At 40.4% G+C, this 20429-nt stretch overlaps 1 protein-coding gene across 1 annotated transcript; it reads left to right on the plus strand.

Annotated features, from left to right (window-relative positions):
• The first annotated feature begins 1074 nt into the window (after positions 1–1074).
• Positions 1075–1674, plus strand: LOC114297705 (uncharacterized). Its single transcript, XM_028242173.2, has one exon. It carries the CDS (start codon positions 1075–1077, stop codon positions 1672–1674), a length of 600 nt encoding a protein of 199 aa, XP_028097974.2.
• Positions 1675–20429: the final 18755 nt, after the last annotated feature.

The following is a 20429-nucleotide window of genomic DNA, read 5'->3' on the forward strand; positions in this document are numbered from 1 at the left end:
CCAAACGTTATATATACTTACATCATAAATGTGTTTTTCCCAAACGTTACATACACCCACATCATAAATGTGTTTTTCCCAAACGTTGCATACACCCACATCATAAAAAAGTTATAGTAAGCTTTTCTCAAACGTTACATACACCCACATCATAAATGTGTTTTTTTTCCAAACGTTACATACACCCATATCATAAATGTGTTTTTCCCACATCATAAATGTGCTTTTTCCAAACGTTACATACACCCACGTCATAAAAAAACTATTGTAAGCTTTTTCCAAACGTTATATACACCCACATCATAAATGTATTTTTTCCAAACGTTACATACTATAGTAAGTTTTTTCCAAACGTTACATACACCCACATCATAAATGTGATTTTCCCAAACGTTACATATACCGACATCATAAAAAAGTTATAGTAAGCTTTTTCCAAACGTTACATACACTCGCATCATTCAAACGTAATATCACTAAACCCAAAACAGTAAGTTCATGGACAAAATCGTCCACCCCCAAATAATGGAACCTTTAGGTGTACAAAATTAAATACGGAACTGATTAGATTACAATCCCACCTTTTAAGATTTATGGGTCAATTTCCCTTTTAAAAATGTGTATATTAGAATTTCCATAAAATTTTCTGATAAGATAAAAAGATTCACCATTCACCTAAACTTTTCATTAATTTCTTCTCAAATCAAATGAAAAAAGCCCGCCAAAAATTCAAAAACAATTGAATAAAATGGGTGTAGAATTTCCCATTTGGTTCATATCTCTCTCGATGGAAGCAGCCTGTGCCTAATTCCTCTCTATCAGCATCCACTACCATTATCCAAAAAACCTTCAATTGAACCCATCGCCGCCACGGTTGAGATCAGCACCGCGGTCAACTGCCACTGCACGACAACGCCGCCATCTCTCTTTCCACCCTTCAGGTATTTTTGTTCAGTACCTGTTTATTGAAATGCCTAACTGAACCAAACTGGTTTGAGCAATGAAAACATATGCTCTTTGTATTTAAAGGGAACACAACATTGTCAAACTGCTAACCCATATCGGTCTCAAACAATGAAGATACCAATGAGGTTCCTATCAAAGATGGGTATTTATAAGTTCCAAATGCAACTAGTTTCCATTATTGTAAGGCTAGTAGATTGTGATGCTTTAGTTGCCACAGGCCTTTCAGAGTTAAGGTCTGTGATTGGAACCACTAGTGCTGTTGGACTGACCCTCAAGTACAATCCCAATTACGATGAACCCGCAATGTTGCAATTTTGTGTCAGAAATCATTGCCTCGTGCTTCAATTGTATCACTTGGATTCAATTCCACAGTGCTTAAAGGATTTTCTTGGTGACCCAGAAATTTGTTTTGTGGGTAATGGTGGCTTGAGAAGTGGACTTTCTGATCTGAATTCTCATTATGAAATAGAATGCAAGAGCGGTATTGAAGCGAGTGAGTTGGCTGCTAAGATTCTTAAGAAGCCTAATCTTTTAGGGGTTGGGTTAGCAAGATTAGCCGATGAGGTTGGAATTCCTCGCGTGGAATTGCCAAGTTTGGGTAGTTTTGATTGGGGTGCTAAGGTTTTCTCTGATGAACAAATCAAGTATGCTATTCAAGATGTTTATGCATGTTCTCTGATTGGAAGCACGCTGTTGGGAATGCTTTAAATTTCATCTTCTTCAGGTTTGTTTTTGTATGGGTTGTGTCTTTTGTTGGTCACTTTTGATGTTTTTTATGCTTAGGCTTAATTGTTATTTTATATTACATTCTTATGTGTCTCTTTGGAATTAGGTGGGTGGTATGTTTTCAAGGGTAAGCACTTGTTTAAAGTGGTGTTGGTTATAAATCCCTCGTTGACCGCTTTTGGTGCCTGTAGACTAGTTTTCGAGGCTCCCGGCTGCGCGCCTTGACCCCTGGACTTTCATCTTGCATCCTTTTTGGTTTGTTTTTGGCATAAACCTTGTTTTCCTTGCTTGAAAGGTGGAATAAGGGTGGGAGACCAATTCTTCCCCTTGGAGACCACTTTTCTTGTTTGCCAGCCAGTTTTTTGGTTGGCCAACTGGTTTTTGTGGTCTTTGGACCATCAAAAGTGGTCGGCCACCACACCACCACCTTGCTTTCATGTTACAGACCACCTTTCCACCATGGCCAACCACTTGCCTCCCTGGCCGACCACTTTCACTAGTCGGCCGACCAGTGGAAGTAGCTAGCCGACCACTTGAAGTGGTCAGCTAGCTTTCCAGCACCTTTCTGAAGATCTTTTGGTGCCAGCTGTAACAGTTGGAGGGCACAAAAACCATCCTCCATACACGTGTATGAAGGGATGGCTTTAGGCCTTAAGCTTGTTCAACAAGCTTGAACTTTGGTTCTTTATAAAAGAGAACCTCCCCCCTCTTGCCTTAGGCTCAGAAAAAAATGGCTTGAGCTATACACATCATCTATCTCTATACTTCTTCATTTCACTTCATTTTTGTGCTTAAAAGTGCCTTTTCATCACACTTTTGCACACAAACACATAGTGAAACACCATACTCTTGGAGCTGAGGCACTTTGAGGTTGGTTTTGGTGTTTTTGAACTGGTTTTGATCCAAAAATGATGCTGAAGTTGTTGCTCTAAAGTTGTTCTACAAGGGTGAGCTTCTAACGTCTTAAACCCTTGTTTTTGTTTAAGCTTTTGGCCCTACTTGCATGTTGTTTTAGGCCTAACTTTCTACTGTAAAAAGTTATGATTTTTAGTGCTTAACATGTTTGTTTAAGGCTTCTTTGGTGTTGGGGGTGATCTACTCCCTTGCATGCCTTGTTTGGCTTTGTTTTACACCATCACTTTAGGCCCTTGAGATCACTTTCTCTTGGCCTTTTAACCACTGAAATCCAGTGGATTTTTAGTGGTAAAACTTTTGTTTTGAGGTCTTAAATAGGAGAGGGTCATCCCCTCTCCTTGTAACTTGGTTACATGCCTTGTATGCCTCATACTTGAGCATGTTTGTTAAGCTTGTGTTGGCTTGTTCTTAGCCTATTTTTGGCCTTATTTCAGTATGGCATGCCTCTGTTTTGGCTTGGTTTGGTCATCCCTTGCATGCTTTATACACTTGTAGTGTAATCCTTGCAAACTAGCCTTGTATGCCTTATGAAGTAGCATGTCTTTCTAGCATGTTTTGGCTCCGTCTCAGCTTTTTTTTGGTGTTTTTTTAGCATGCCATAACTCTATTTTGGGTTGGTTTGATAGCCCCTTGCATGCTCCTTGCACTTGTAGTGCAATTTCATTCAATAGCCTGACATACATCATGCTTTTGATCATCATTCTAGCATGCTTTTGGCTCAACTCTAATAAGTTTTTGGTCATGTTTTAGCATACTCTAGCTCTGATTTATGTTGTTTTGGTCATGCATGCATTGCTTTGTGTAGCCATGGTTCAATCTAGCTCACTAGCTTTGAGTTTCCAAGCCACTAACATGTATTGCTTGGACTATTTTCATGATTTGGCATCATTTCATATGTGATTTTAGTGCATGTAGTGTGGTCATACACTCACATGTGTCACTCTTTCAATGCATTGGAGAGTTTGTGCTTTATGCCTTAAACATAAGCCATTGTGTATGCCTTCATGCCTAAGCTTGCGAGCTATCATTTCAGTGTATTTTTGGAGTTATTTTGCCATGATATAACTTTGATTTTTGTTGGCGAAGCCATCTCATGCTTGGTTTTGGTAGGTGTAGTGTAATCCTCCCTTTTGGCCTTGCATACTCCATGCTTCATGCCTTCATGCTAGCTTATTTTGGCTATACTCCATGCATGTTTTAACCTTGAGCATGATCTAGGACTGTTTTGGGTTTTCTTGCCCTTTTGGTTTATGTTTTGCATAGCTATAGTACAAGTGCCTATGTTCTTTGAGCACCATAGTATGCTTCATTTGTGACATGTACATGATTTGGCATCATTTATCATGTTATTTCAGAGCACATAGCATTGCCATGTTTCCACTTCTTTCACCCTTTGAGTGCCTCTAAGGGTTGTGCATTGTTGCCTTGTTTATGGCCTAGTGTGTATGCATGCATGCTTAAACATTTGAGCCCCCATCTTAGCATGTTTTGGTCATTGTCTTGACCTATTTGAGCTCTGTCCATGGTTGGTTCTTTCATTTGTGCCATGTATTGCATGCCCCTTTGTGTAGTCCCCTTTACTAGCTTTCATGCTTAAGGACTCTGGCATGCCATACTTGCGTTGTTTGAGTGGTTTGGCACCATTTCATACACTATTTCAGTGCATATAGTGTTGTCACACTTCCACATTTGTCACTCCTTGAGCACTTTTGAGAGTTGTGCTCTTAGGCCTAGTTGATGGGCCAATGCATGAGCATGCATTTCCTTGCTTTCATGCCATCATTTGATGCATTATGGCCACTGTTTTGGGCATGACTGAGGTCCGTCCATATTTGGTTTAAGTCCATTGAACATGTTTGTTTTCATGTTGTTTGCATGCTTATGTTGCATTGCATTGTGTATGCATGCCATTAGCATTGTTAGGTTGCTCATATTGCATTGCATTGTGTATGCATGCATTACATTGTGTTTAGCATGCTTGAGTTGCATTGCATGTATTTGGATTGGGTGTTAGTCCAAACACAGGAAACGAGGGACGTTTCATACTTGAAGTGATGAAACGTGCCTCAATTCTCGGTCGCCGACACTCTTGATCATACATGATAGAGTTTAAGGCATTTATGTGTTATTTGTGCATTCATTTACATTGAATTGTACAATCTTGCCTCTTTGGCCATCATGCATTGCGATGCTCGATTAGTGGCCCGAGAGTCGAGAACCACACTCCCTTGAGCTCATGAAATGATAGAGAGGGTGGTTATGCACACATATCTTGCAAATACATTGCCATGCCCCTTCTTGTTCTCTATTGCAGCAAAATGGAGAAGTAAAGAATTTTCTGGTCAGAAAACCAGAAAAAGTGGCTAGCCGACCACTTTTTCTGGTCTGCAGCAAACATAGGTGGTCGGCAGGTGGTTGGCACCACCAACAAGTGGTCGACAGCCTTCCTATAGATTCCCATGGTGAAGTAAAAGCTATCTAGAGCTTTGTGCAGAGTTCTGAGAACAATTGCAAATAGAGGCAAGTTGGGGCATCACGATGGATTTCCGAACGAGGCGACCGAGCATCCATGCGCTTCTCGCTCCGAGGCCCCTTCTATTTGCTTTACTTAGTTGCTTTGCTTAAGCTAACTAATGTTTTGTTCTTGTACTTAAGTAGTTAATGCGTTTAGCTATTCATTTGTGTTTGTAATGACTAGTTAATTAGCTTGTTAGTTAATTAGCTTCATTTTGTAATAATTAGTTAACTAGGATTAGTTAATTAGTTCTATTTTGTAATAATTAGTTTAATTAGCTCAAATTAGCTAGTTTACTTATTATTCGGACCCTCCGTCGAGAGGGCACAACTATTTTAATAAGCGTGCGTGTGTGTGATGCATGTCTTCCAACCCCCATTTCTTTCTCCCTTTTATTTACCAGCTTTTGATGGTTAGTCTTAGGGCATATTTCAATTAGTATCCGTATGCTTGCATGCGTGCATCCATTCATCTGTCTTGCATGCACTAGGCTCGGCACATCATACAAACTGCATTATATTTTAATACCGATTTGAATACATGTATCAAGTTGCAATCACATGACATCTTAGAATAGCCGAGCCAATTTTGGTTGCATTTTTGCATGAGCTGCATTAGTCATCTTAACATGAACTAGGATTATGTATGATTTCTAACTAGTTCTCTGTTTTGGCTCGGAGTAAACTATGAGTGTTTACGCTTTAGCATACTACATGAAATGTGTATGTTGCCATGGTAGCATGCTTACCATGAGGCTAACTGCTTAAGTGTATAACTGCATGAATGCCTGTGGATGAAGGTCAGATTGCTTGAATTGGAACAATTCATCAAAATGAGAGTTTTAAGCCCACTTTGCGGAGTGGCAAAATCATGTTTTCTAAGCCCACTTGAGGGTGGCAAATCCGTGTTTTAGTCTACTTGTGAGTAGCACTTCAAACCATTTTCAAACAAATGAGCATGAAATGTTTTGTTCCAATTTAGGCGATTTAGTCTATACTTGTATGCTGCGCGCATCACGTAGTAAGATTAGCTAATAAACTGGAATAAGAACTCATGTGTTTTCAAAAACAACATATCATGTTAGTAAAGGCCGATCTTTGATCGGGCGAGCGGGGGTGCTCATTGCATGGCCTTCCCCTCTCGTATCCAAGTTCCCGAGCTGAGGTAACTTTGGTGATGACGGACACGTGGCCTTAGGCACGAGTCGGGGTTTCCTAAATTTCTCAAAACAAAATATTAGGTGGCGACTTTGTATCTGGCAAAGCAGTCCATGTTTGGCACTTCTTTATTAAAATCGATTTTCCAAAACGATTTGCTGAATTTGGACTCTTTGGTGATTTATCAGTCTTGCATTGCACTTTGCGAGATTAGATTCAGAACCGTGACATGAGTCCGAACTGTAGTAGCTAAGAACAACGATTCCCGCCCTCGCACGCGGAGCGGAGTTCCGGGCGGTCTACACCTAGCTCTGGAGCAAAATGTAAAGAAGCTACATTCTTCACACTAGGGGTTATCAAATCAAAGACATGAAATGAATGTTTCCATTCAACTATTCCCAACACTTAGAAGTAGAGATCTCATTATAAGGGAACAGTTAAAACACTGTAATGAATTTTGGGCCAAGTTATGGCAAAATGTACTTGACTTATTATGAAATGAAACACTGTTATTTACACAAGTGTCTATTACTTTTCTTGATGTTTCCATGTGATGACTCCATACTCCTTGTGTTTCTAACATATTTGGGTAGTAATGATTCAAATATTTACCATTAATTTTCCTGGGATGCATATATCCATTTAAATTCTTCAAATGGTAAGCTCCTCCAGGCAAGACTTTATAAACTTGGTATGGTCCCTCCCAATTGGATGACCATTTGCCAAACTTGTGGTTTTTGACTCCTATTGGAAGTATTGTTTTCCATACCAAATTCCCTTCATCAAAGCTCATATGTCGAACCCTTTTATTATAGCTTTTGGTAACTGTAGACACCCCATTTTTGACCGTCCTCAGGACTTGGTTGTACTTGCAGGTACATCCAACCACAAGTTCGATTGCTCGTCGAGTACTCGACTTTCGCGGTGGAACGTCACAGGTTTGAGCTTTCCAAACCCTGTATCCTTTTTGCCCCATTTTTGGACCATGTATTGGTCCTTCCAGCATGTTTCTCTTGGTGCACTGCCGGCCTTGTTTTTGTTCCTGCCTGCCATTGATGATGCCTGCCGGCCATCAATAAGGCACTGACGGCCACCTCTAATGGCTGGCAGAACCCTTTGTCTCAGCAGATTTCACGCCAGATCTTTTGAGCGAGCTGGTTTTCACTCATCCCTCCTCCATAGTGTATGGAGAGATGAAGCCCTTTCCAAGCTTGTTTAACAAGCTTCTCATTGCATTCCTCTATATAAAGAGAGGCTCTTCCTCCCTTACAGAGGTTCAACAATTTTGGAGAAGTTGTATCTCTCTCTCTCTCTCTATATATATATATATTTCTCATTCTCTCTCTCTCTATATATATATATATATTGTGTTTGTTTGTGCTCTAAAGTCCATTTTTCTTTCACTTTTGCACTACAACACCTAGTGATACACCACCATGTTTGAGCTGAGGTTCTTGGGAGTGTTATTTGAGCTCTGAAAGTTGGATTTTGACCTCAGAGGTTGCTGGTTTCGAAGTTGAGCTTCAAGGGTGAGTATATTCCCCTTTTAAGCATTTGTTTGTTTCTTATTTTGTCCATCCTTGCATATTGTTTTAGGCCTTGCTTTAACTGAAAAAAGTTCTGTATTTAAGTGTTTTTGATGATTGTTTAAGGCCTCTTTGGTGTTTAGGGTGTTCTACTCTCTTGTATGCCTTGTTTGGCCTTGTTTTGTGCCATGCTTTAAAGCCTTTGAGTTAGTCTTTGTTTTGCCTTTTAGCCCTGAAATCTAGTGGATTTTCAGTGGTAGACATGTGCTTTTGAGGCCTAAAATCAGAGGGGGGTGACCCCCTCTCTTTTTGTTTTGTTTGCTTGAGTTATTGGCCTATCAAAGGAGCATGTATCCCTATACTTTTGAGGCTTAGTTCAGGCACTTTTTTGTGACTTTTAGGACCTGCCTTAACTCTGTCCATGGCTGGTTTGGTCACCTTGTGCATGCTTCTTGCATGTGTAGTGTAATCCCATTTGTGGCTTATCAAAGTAACATGTCTTGCTAGCATGTATTGGCCCCATTTCAGTGGGTTTTTGATCATCATTTGACATCTCATAACTCTATCTAAAGTTGGTTTGGTAGTCTCTTGAGTGGCTCATGTACTTGTAGAACAAATCTTGCTTACTAGCCTTGTGTGCATGAGGTTTTGGCTCATCATTCTAGCATATTTTGGCTTTGCTCTAGCATGATTTTATTCGTATTTTGGGCTGTTCTAGGACTGTTTTGGGCTGCCATGGTCATATCACTCATGTTTAGTATAGCTATAGAGCAAATGCTTTGACTAGCCTTGAGTTTTGAGGGAGCTTGCATGCTTAACTTGTGATGTTTGCATGCTTTAGCATCATTTGAAGTGTTATATCAGTGTATATTTCATGGTCATACACTTGCCTTTGTCATGCTTTCAATGCCTTGAAGAGTTGGTGTTTTATGCCTCATGGATGAAGTATTGTGCATGCCATTAAGCCTAGGCCTTTGGGTCATCATATCAGTGCATTTTTGGTCTTGTTGTATCATGATGTAACTCTGTTTTATGTTGTCCAAGCCGTGCCATGTTTGGTTTTAATGGGTGTAATGTAATACCCCTTTTGTAGCCTTGCATGCTTCATGTTTTTGGCCTTTTGTTCTAGCTTGTATTGGCTAGGTTCAAGCATGTTTTTAGTCTCACCTTGACTTGCCTTGGGACTGTTTTGGATGCCCTTGCCCCTTTGAGGCTTGGTTTGCATGGCCATGGCTTAAGTCCCTTTACTAGTTTCGAGCTTTGAGCTTTCTTGCATGCTTTGTTTGTCTTGCTAGGGTGGTTTGGCACCATTCCATGCATGTTTTCAGAACTTATGGTGTTGTCACATATCCATGCTTGTCACTCTTTAAGTGTGCTTAAGAGTCACATCTTTGTGCTTTGATCCTTGAGCCAATTGGCAGGCATGTTTGCCTTGCCTTTTTCATGCTTTTCATACCATCATTTCAACACTAATGGCCACTAGGTTGGGCATAATCGAGGTCTATCCATTTTGGTTTAATTCCATCGAACATGTTTGATCACATGTTGTTTGCATGCTTTTATTACATCGCATGGTGTGTGCCATGTTCATCGCATTGTCTGTGCCTTATACTTTGCATTGTGTATGCTTAGATCACATCGCATTGTGCATGCCATGAAGTTCATAGCATTGCGTATGCCATGCTGTTTGCATGCTTGAGATGTTTTGCATACTTACATCCTTGAGTCGCATTGTGTTGCATGCATTGCATTGTGTTTGGCTTGGGTGTTAGCCAAACACGAGAAATGAGAGACGTTTCATACTTGAAGTGATGAAACGTGCCTCAATTCTCGGTTGCCAACACTCTTGACGATGCATGATAGAGTTCTAGGCACTTATGTGTTTTTGTGCATTCATTTTTTACATTGAATTGCACAAGTTGGACCATCGGCCATCATGCATCGAGATGTGTGATTGATGGTCTTGGATCCGATTATGCCTCTCCCTTGATGTTTCGAGGTGATATGGGGTGGCATAGTGCGTACATATCTTTGGGAGACCCTCCATTTCCTCTGTTTTGTGCTCTGCTACAGCTTGGTGTCACAGCAGACCAGTGGCCGGCACCCCCTTGTTGTTGGCCGGCAGTTCTTCACCTTTGGTCGGCAGTGCCTACTCTTGGCCGGCAAGGAGGTCGGGAGAAGCTCCTCATGGCCGGCAGGCCATTGGTGCATTCCCCAGCATGTTTTTGGTAAGATCCAGCAACAAGTTCTCAAGGACACCCTGCAAGCAGAGCCTTTACAGAGCATTTGGAGAACTTTCGAGATGGGAATCGAGCATGCATCTCCAATTTCTTCAAGGCAGAGCTGAGGCAGCCTAGCCTACTTTTTTTTTAAATGCTTTACTTGTTAGTTAGCTTTAATTTGTAATTTAATTAGTTAATTTGTTAATTAATTAAGTGTTATAATAATTAGTAAGTAGATTGCTTATTATTCAATTTGGTTGTGTTATAATTAATTAGCTTATTAGTTAGTTAGTTAGTTGGTTTGTATTATTTATTCGGACCCTCCGTCGAGAGGGTGAATTTTTGTAATAAGTGTGTGTGCGTGTGTGAATGTCTTCCAACCCCACGTCTTTCTCCCTTTTACTTACCTGCTTACGATGGTTAGTTTTAGGACATATTTTGTTTAGCATACCTTATGCTTGCATGTGTGCATCCATTCATTTGTCTTGCATGCACTGGACTTGGCGCATCATACTAACTGCAATGTATTTCAATTCTTATTTGAATACATGTATCAATGTAGTATTCATATGCCATCTTAGAATAGCTGAGTCTATTTCTAGTTGCATTTTGTATGTGTTACATTAGCCATCTTAACATGAACTAGGATCATGCATGATTTCTAACTAGTTCTTTGTTTTGGCTCGGAGTACACTGTGAGTGTTTACGCTTTAGCATACTGCATGTGTGTTAATGTTGCCATTATAGCATGCTTGCCATGAGGCTAATTGCTTAAGTGTTTAACTGTCTGAATGCCTATGGGTGAAGGTTAGATTGCTTGAATTGGAACAATTCATTGAAATCCTCGATTTAGCATACTTGCGAATAGCAAACTTCAAACTGTTTTCAAGCAAACAAATATGCAATATTTTGTTCCAACTTAGGCAATCTAGTCTATACTTGTATGCTGTGTGCATCACATAGTAATCCTAGGTTTAATAACTGGAATAAGAACGCATGTGTTTTAAAAACAAGATATCATGTTAGTAAAGGCCAATCTTTGATCGGGCGAATGGGGGTGCTCATTGCATGACCTTCCCCTCTTGTACCCAAGTTCCCAAGACGAGGCAACTTTGGTGATGACGGACACGTGGCCTTAGGTCAGGGTTTCCTAAATTCCCTCAAAACAAAATATTTAGGTGGCGACTCTGTATCTGGCAAAGCAGTCCATGTTTGGCACTTCTTTATAAAAATCAATTTTCCAAAAACGATTTGCCGGATTTGGACTCTTTAGTGATTGATCGGTCTTACATTTCACTTTGCGAGATTAGATTCAGAACCATGACATTGAGTCCGAACTGCAGTAAGCCCAATGAACAAAACGAGATTTCACACCATTTTGCAGCGCGGAGCCCAGGACGTTCGGGCGCGTCTACAGTAACCTTTTTCTTTTGCCAAAGGATATTATTCAATGCCAAAATTCTAGCTTCATTGACATCCTCTAACTCCAAATGCATGCTTTGATGATATTGATCAATATTTAGATGGTCTTGGCATTTAACTCTTAAGGACTTTATATTGATCTCAACAGGCAATACTGTATCATGCCCATATACCAGGGCATAAGGAGTATTCATGTGCTTGATCTTTGGGAAGTCTTATATGCTCATAATACATCTAATAATAAGTTGTGCCAATCTCTAGGATTGTCCTCCACAACCCTCTGTATTCATTTCTTCAAGGATTTGTTAGATGACTCTGCTTGGCCATTTGTTTGTACATAATAGGGAGTAGAATTAACAAGACTAATTCCAAATTCTACTGCGAAAGCTTTTACTAGCTTTCCATGAAACACAGTCCCATTGTCCACAATTATGGTTTGTGGAATACCAAACCTATGAGTCAATTCCTTGATGAAATCAATTACTTCTGTTTAATCCACAGTTTTATAGGGCTTAGCCTCAACCCACTTAGTAAAATAGTCTATAGCCACTAGAATGAAATAGTGTTGTTTCAAAAAAGATGGGTAAATTTTTCCTATCATGTCCATTGCCCACCCTCTAAATGGCCAAGCTTTCACCACTACATGTAAATTAGTTATTGGAACATGTCTTATCATACCATGCTTCTGGCATGCTTGGCAACCTTTTGCATACTCTATGCAATCCTTAAGGATGGTTAGCCAGTAATAAGAATGCTTTCGAAACAACCATCCCATCTTAACACCAGGCTAGTGAGCACTACAAATGTCTTCATGCACCTCAGTCATGGCAGTCAATGCTTCCATTGGTCCCAAACACTCTAATAAGAGACCATATGCCCCTCTTTTATAAATAGCATTCCCATACACTATGAACTGCATGGACTGTAGCTTAAGCTTTCTGCTGGCTTTCAAAGAAAGGCTAGTCAAATACTGAATGATTGGATATCTCCAATCCTGCTCTTGCAAGTCATTCTGATTGGCCTCTACCAATAGACCCTGTTTTGCTAAAGGTGGTATTAGCTTCTGATATGTTGTCTAGCCCATATCTATTTGAGCATTATCCCTTCTTCTGAAATTCGAAGCTTTCTGGGCCACATCATTGGACTTGTGATTCATGAATCTTGGGATGTAAGTTACATCTGCCACTTGGAAATGGAAAACCAAATCTACAGCAGCAACATAGTATGGCAACATGCTTGCACTTTAACATTTAAAGATCCCTTTTACTTGATTAATTACCAATTGAGAATCTCCAAATATATCAATTGCATGAGCCTGTAAACCAATAAGTATCTCAAGTCCAATAATCAAGGTTTCGTATTCAGTTTGATTATTGAAACAAGTAGTTTCATCAATTCTGAAACCATGTGTGGTTTCTGCCCCTTGTGGTGATGTAATCATAACACCAATTCCCACCAGACCATTAGCCTTTGATCCATCGAACCGCATCTGTCATGGCTCCAAATCTGCGGTGTCAAGTTCCATTATTTCTTGACACTCTATTTGGCATTGATGATCAGCTAAAAAGTAGCCAATACCTGACCTTTTATTGCCTTTTGAAGGACATATTCCAAATGAAACTCTAACAAAGCTAAAATCCATTTGCCCATTCTTCCTCTTAATATAGGTCTAGATAACATATACTTAACCAAATCTGTGGTTGTAATTACCAAGACAACGGTAGGCAAAAGATAATATCTTAATTTTATTACTGCAAAGTATAAGGCTAAATACAGTTTTTCAACAGCTGAGTACTTACATTCACAAGAGTTTAAAAACCTACTAAGGTAATAGATTGCTTGCTCCTTACCCTCTTCATTGTCCTGAGCCAAAAAGACTTCTAATGATTTTTCAACTGCAGCAATGTATAACTTCAAAGGTTTGTCCTTCCTTGGTGGCATTAGCACTGGAGGTTTGGCCAAATAGGCTTTTATTTCTTCGAAAGGAACTTGATGCTCTACTGCCAACCTAAATTCTTCATCTTTTAACTTCAACAGAGAAGAAAAAACTTTAATTTTCCCACCAGTGTGAGAAATAAATCATCAAAGAAAGTTAACCCGACCAAGGAATTTTTGCAAGTCTTTCTTACTTGACGGAGGTTTGGCCTCAATGATGGCTTTGACTTTGTTCTGATCAATCTGTATTTTCTACTTGTGTACTATATACCCCAAGAAGTTTCCAGCTGATGCACCAAAAGCACATTTAAGTGGATTGAGTTTTAACTTGAATTTCCTTATTCTTTCGAAGGCAGCTATCAGGTGAACAAGGTGCTCTTCCATAGATTGAGACTTTTCCACAATATCATCGATGTAATACTCCAGGTATCCTCCAATAAGATCATGGAAGATGGAGTTCATTGTTCTCTGATATGTTGCCCCAGCAATCTTCAGCCTAAATGACATCTTAACCCATTTGAAGATCCCAATGTTCCCAAGACACCTCAAAGTTATCTTGTGAACGTCCTCTTTTGCTATGCATATCTAGTTGTAGCCAGAGTGCCCATCCATCATAGACAAGACCCTCTGCCTTGTTGAACTGTTTACCGGCAAATCCACTACAGGCATGGGGTACTCATCCTTTGGAGTTACCAAATTCAAAATTTTAAAATCAATTCATACTCTCAATTTGCCATTTTTCTTGATCACAGGCACAATATTGAATAACTACTCAACATACCTGGCTGTTCTGATAAAGCCTGCTTTGAGAAGCCTAACAATCTCCTCATTTACCTTCTGAATCACCTCCGGACTCATTCGTCTAGGTTTCTGCTTGTATGGTTTGAAATTTGGCTTGATTGGAAGTCTGTGTTCCACTAATGACCTATACAATCTTGACAGATCATTCTAAGACCAAGAAAAACAATCCTTATATTTCTTCAGGAGAGCCAACAATCGGTTCCTGGCTGTGGGATCCAACCAAGCACTAAAATAGGTAGGTTGTTGCACTGATGTTTCTCTAAGATTGACTTCTTCCAAAGGGTCTTGCATCTTAGTACTTACCAATCTCCCTTCTTTAGCTTCTTCCGGCTTCGAAGCAACCTTTCATCCTGATCTGTCACAACCTTTCCTGGTTCAGCAACTTTGCTTTCTTTTTCATAGACAAAATTTGTCCATAGAGCATCTTCTTTCTATATCTCCTAAACTTTAGTCTCAATGTCCAATGCACAATACTTGCTTAGAGCCAATTGCTTGGCCTCTTGTTTTTCATGTTTGCAGCCAATCATCATGGCTTCCTTTTCTTCTTTCTGAACCTTCTGAACTATTGTTGCAATGTCCAATGTGAAGAACTTCACCAAAGCCAAGGGTGTGGCTTCTTGATCCTCCTGCCTATCCTTGATAATGTAGTCATATTCATCATCAGCACTCTCTTGTACCAAATGTTTCAGGTGTGCCAACTCCTCATCAACCGTTACTTCAGCTGTTGCATCAGGCTTCTTCAACATGCTTAGTGGAACAACCCCTTCGGTATATAATTTTGCTTCTGCAAAATCTACATAGGCAATGAAGGGCTGTGGGTATGCATTTATTTTCACTGCCTCTCCATTGCTCAAAGCTATCATCATCTTCTGATGTAAAGAGGAGGGCACACATTTGTTGGTGTGGATCCAATCTCTACCAAGCAAAGCATTATACTTGGCATTGTTGTCTATGACAAAAAAGGCAGTCATACAATCCCTTGTTCCCACACTCAAATTAATAGGTAATATGCCTTAGGCCATCTGTTTGTCCCCAGCAAAACCAACAATAGTTGTGCTTGTTGGGATCAATCTGGGGTTCCTTTCAATCTGGGTTCCTTTTGTTTAATTTCCTCGAAGATGAACGACGAAGCAGGTTTACTGTTGTCCCATTATCCACTAACACCCTGTTCATCTCTATTCCATTGAAGTATGCCTTAATGTACAAAGGTTTAATATGTTGAGTCATTGATGATGTGGGATACTCAAAGAGGTATGATAAAGTAACTATGCTTACCACTTCATTTTCTTCATCAATGTCCAGAGGCTTGGCTACTTCAGATTCATCATGGACTATGCCGGCTTGCAAGACCTCACTAGAAACTTCTATGGGCTCACTTTCCTGACCCTCCTGATTTCCTTCTTCAGCTTTAAATTCCTGAGGCAGTACGTAGACCATGTTGACTGGTATTGGGGAGAATGAGTTGTATTTGTTTCCCTTCTGTGTTGGTCTAGCCTAATACCTGGGATGCATCTTCCATGCTATATTCTGGAACTTCAGGCTCCTTAATAACGGTTTGTTGTTGGTCTGTCTTGAATACGGACACTGCTTGTTCAGCCATGAAGGCTTCGAACATATCTTCTTCAGCCAATACATGTTCTTGGCCTGGTTTAGTTCCTTCGCCTGTCTCATTGTCATCATCACTTTCCATAAAGGCCTTTTCGAGGCCTGCCAAACTTGATCTCTCTTTGGTTTTTAGTTCAGTATAGACCTTAGCCAATCTCTCTTTGCTGCAAAGAGGTAGCCTCAGCTCCCTTAAGATCCCTCTAGTATTATAACGCCCTCAAAAAAAAAAAAAACCCATAAATCATCCAACAACAGCATGCTTAAACATAAGTGAATAAAGCATAAATATATATTCCATCAGAGTAGCCTTGACAAAATGTATTACATGTTGACATCAAAAGTAAATGCCCTATGGGCTTACAACTTTCCAAGTCAACATTTGGTTACAAAAAGAGAGTATTAACTCTATACAAAGAAAGCCCTTGGCTTGATATACATGTAGTACAATCAAAACACAAAACAGCTCAACAGTCTCAAGCCTTCCAAGCTATGTCCTTAGAGGTGGCATGCTACCTGTACCTGAAAATGTTGTCCCATATAGGGTGAGCCACAGCCCAATAGAAATATACTAAACCAACCATAAACAATGGCTAAAATAACAGCATTCGACAGATGGTCCACACTTATATTTCCACTTATAACCCGTTACAATTTCATGACATTTAAGTCTATGTTACATTTCATTTTCCATTTCTTTCTCAACTTTGAGTTTGAAAACAAGGCTTAGAACCTAGCCAAATAACTTAATGAGATTAAGACTCATCTTTAAAACACTTACGAAATTCATGATGGATAAACATTTTGGTGCTGTATCAATAATACATAGAAACACTTCTATACTTTACAATTGATAACGATATACATTATAGTGCTATATCAAATCAATTCAAATACTTCCATAATCCACACTTGATACACATTGTAGTGCTGTATCAATGTCACACAAAATCCGGTTTAGAGGTCCATCCCCCATCTTCCCCTAAACCGTGGAGTACATCCCCTATCTCCTCCCACACACAATGTATATAAACATAGATCATATACATAATCAATCAATACATAAAGTTAACGTATTATTCCAACCACTATACTCGATAGCATACTCAATCGATTAGTTTTAGTTTGCCTAATCCTTATGCATTGTCTACAACAATCAAGACTATCCTCCACCGATAGCCCAAAGCAGTTATTTCTAAATAGAAAATAAATGCACCAAATGGATAAATATCAACATTTCAACTAGGCGAGTGATAAATGATCCAACTACACCCTTTAATTCCATACGTTCCCAATTTCAACATTCTCAATTCAACTTCTCATTTCTCAAAATTAATTTCACAAATTAATTCATCAATGTAATTAGGGCATTTCCCATAATTAACAAAACAATCCTAAGGTTCCATTTCTATCAATAACCCAACATTTATCTCATTTCTCCATGTTAAACATGCATATAGGCTTATATAAATAAAACCCCATCTTTTGTAAAATTACACAAAGACCCAAACTTTCTCAAAATTACCCAACAATCCCTAACATATCAAAATGCTAAAATTTAAAGACAAAGCTCATAAGGAGGAGTAGGATATCCCTACCTCAAAGTTAGAACTCAAATAGAGAAGAAGACCAAAACCAAAATGCTCCAAACTCCAAACTTTTTGGATCAAAATAAAGCTCTCGACGATCAACACACTTTTTACAAAGGCCGAATGATAAGGGGACACTCTAACTAGATCAAACCCTAGAGATAAGGGAGATTCTAGAGAGAAGAGCTCTCAAAATCGATTTTGGGAAAGTAAGAGAGAGAGAAAGTGTAAAAAATGATTCAAAAATGCCCAGCTGCCCACTGATATACGACACTCCCGCTTGAGCGGAGATTAGAAAGCTCGAGCGTCAAGCACAAAAATCTGGACACGCTCGAGCGCAACAAGGCCCGCTCGGGCTCCAGGACACAAGAATAAAATACATCCGCTCGAGCGTGAAAACCAGTCCGCTCGAGCGTAGATTTCCCCCTCCAAGAACTTTCATAGACAAAGCACTACCCGCTCGAGCTCCGACATACCTGCTCGAGCGTAGGAAACCCGCTCGAGCGTGAAAACTCTCCAGCAGAAGTTTTGCAGGGACATGGGATACTGGGAGTGTGTAAATCCCGCTCGAGCGCAAGAAGGTCCGCTCGATTGGAAAACCGAAAACCAAACTCCGCTCGAGCGTAACACCAAAAACCTGGGCAACTACACTTGAGACTAAAACTCAACCTACCTGTTCAGAACACGCCCAACATATCCTATAACTCAAATACAAAGTACGAAAGGATGTAAATAAGATATAAACAACTGCTAACATCCACGGAACCAAGTCCAGATCACTGTACAACATGGGGTAAAACCCGAGATCGCTATAACCTCCTCCCCTTAAAGAATTTCGTCCCCGAAATTAAATGCAAGTTTTCAAAAGAACAAGTTTTTCTCCATTTTAAACAATGTTACATTCAACATTAAATAACTCGACCCTTCCCAATCATTCCATCTCTTGTCAAGAGGCATTTCACAACATAAACATTTCAACATGCATTTCATTGCCATTTCAACAATTTAAAATGCACATGATTCCCATTTCCACATCATATTCAATATTCATGATATAATTTCCATTTATATAACGCATTCAACATATGCAATGTTATATCAAACTTCCATTTCAAGGTAAGTTCCAAAATACTTCCATTAAACCAAAACATACACAATGTTTTACAACCTAAGATATCTTCAATACTCTTAAGGTTCAGCAGTATAACAAAATATACAACATATACTCAAACATCCACAAATAGATTCGGATATTTCTCTCGTACCTCCAACTCACGTTCCCAAGTGACTTCCTTCACTCCGTGATGTTTCCACAAAACCTTTACCAAGGGAATGGTCTTGCCTTGCAAGACTTGATCCCGCCTATCCAAGACTTGAACCGGTCTCTCCTCATACGAGGCATCCTCGTCAACCTCTAAGTCGCTCCAATCCAATACATGTGATGGATCCGGCTCATACTTCCGAAGCATACTCACATGAAACACGTCATGAACTCCGGATAACTGCGGCGGCAAAGCTAAATGATAGGCAACCTTGCCAATCCTCTCAAGGATCTCAAAAGGGCCAATAAACCGAGGGGACAACTTCTCACTGTTCCCAAACCTCATCAATCCTCGTCTAGGTGATATCTTCAGAAAGACATGATCACCCACCTCAAATACCAAAGGTCTCCTCCTACGATCGGCATAACTCTTTTGGCGACTCTGGGCTGTAACAAGCCTCCTACGGATAATCTCAACTTTTTCCGTCGTCTCTCTAACCAACTCTGGGCCCAACAAAGGTGTATCACCCACCTCGGCTCAACATACTGGAGACCTACAAGGTCAGCCATACAAGGCCTCAAACGGTGCCATACCGGTACTTGACTGAAAGCTATTGTTATAGGCAAACTACACCAAGGGCAAGTGCCTCTCCCACGACCCACTAAAGTCAAGAACACAACCCCAAAGCATATCCTCAAGGATCTGAATAGTACGCTCGGATTGCCCATCAGTCTGAGGATGATAAGCCGTGCTAAAGGTCAACTTAGTGCCCATGGCACTCTGCAAACTCTGCCACAACCTGGCAGTAAAACGAGGATCTGTATCTGAGACGATCGTCACTGGGACCCCGTGCAACCTCACTATGTCCCGAATATACAAGCCGGCAAGATAATCTACCGAATCTCTCACGCGCATAGAGATAAAGTGCGCCGACTTAGTCAACCGGTCTACAACCACCCAAATAGCATCACTACCCCGCTGAGTCCTCGGAAGGCCTACAACGAAGTCCATAGTGACATGCTCTCACTTTCACTCGGCAATAGGCAGGGGTTACAACAAATCCGCTGGCCTCTGATGCTCGGCCTTCACTTGCTGACAAGTATGGCACTTAGACACGAAAACTACCACATCTCTCTTCATACCCTGCCACCAAAACTGGCGACCCAAATCCCGATACATCTTAGTGCCTCCCGGATGCACCGCAAGGCGTGAATGGTGAAACTCTCAGAGTACTTCCTCTCGACAAGACTCCGGCACAAACAAACGGTCTCGGTATCTCACACTCTGGTCGAGATACACCGTCAAACCCTTCTCAACTTTTCCACTGGAGATCTTCTCTCGGAAGGACTCTACCTCAAGGTCACCTCTCTGTGCCTTTAACACTCGAGTCATAAGTGTAGGCTGCGCAACAACAGAAAATAAGGCCGCAGCTTCAACGGATTCGCCCAAAAGCAAATCAAACTCGCCAAGTGCACCCAACATCTCCCACTCCCGGATGGGTATAGAAGCTACATCACTAATGGATTTCCTGCTAAGGGCATCGGCCACTACATTGGCCTTTCTCGGATGGTAGTGCAACTCGAAGTCGTAATCCTCAATAAACTCCATCCACCTCCTCTGCCTCAAGTTCAAGTCTCTCTGTGTAAACAGATACTTTAAACTCTTATGATCCGAGAACACCTCGAACCTTTCCCCATAAAGGTAGTGCCTCCAGATTTTCAAGGCAAAGATCACAGTTGCAAGTTCTAAGTCATGTGTAGGGTAATTCTTCTCGTGTATTTTCAACTGACG

Source organism: Camellia sinensis, chromosome 5 (assembly GCF_055761805.1).
Source record: "Camellia sinensis isolate YWXY chromosome 5, ASM5576180v1, whole genome shotgun sequence".
In the NCBI taxonomy this organism is placed as follows: domain Eukaryota; kingdom Viridiplantae; phylum Streptophyta; class Magnoliopsida; order Ericales; family Theaceae; genus Camellia; species Camellia sinensis.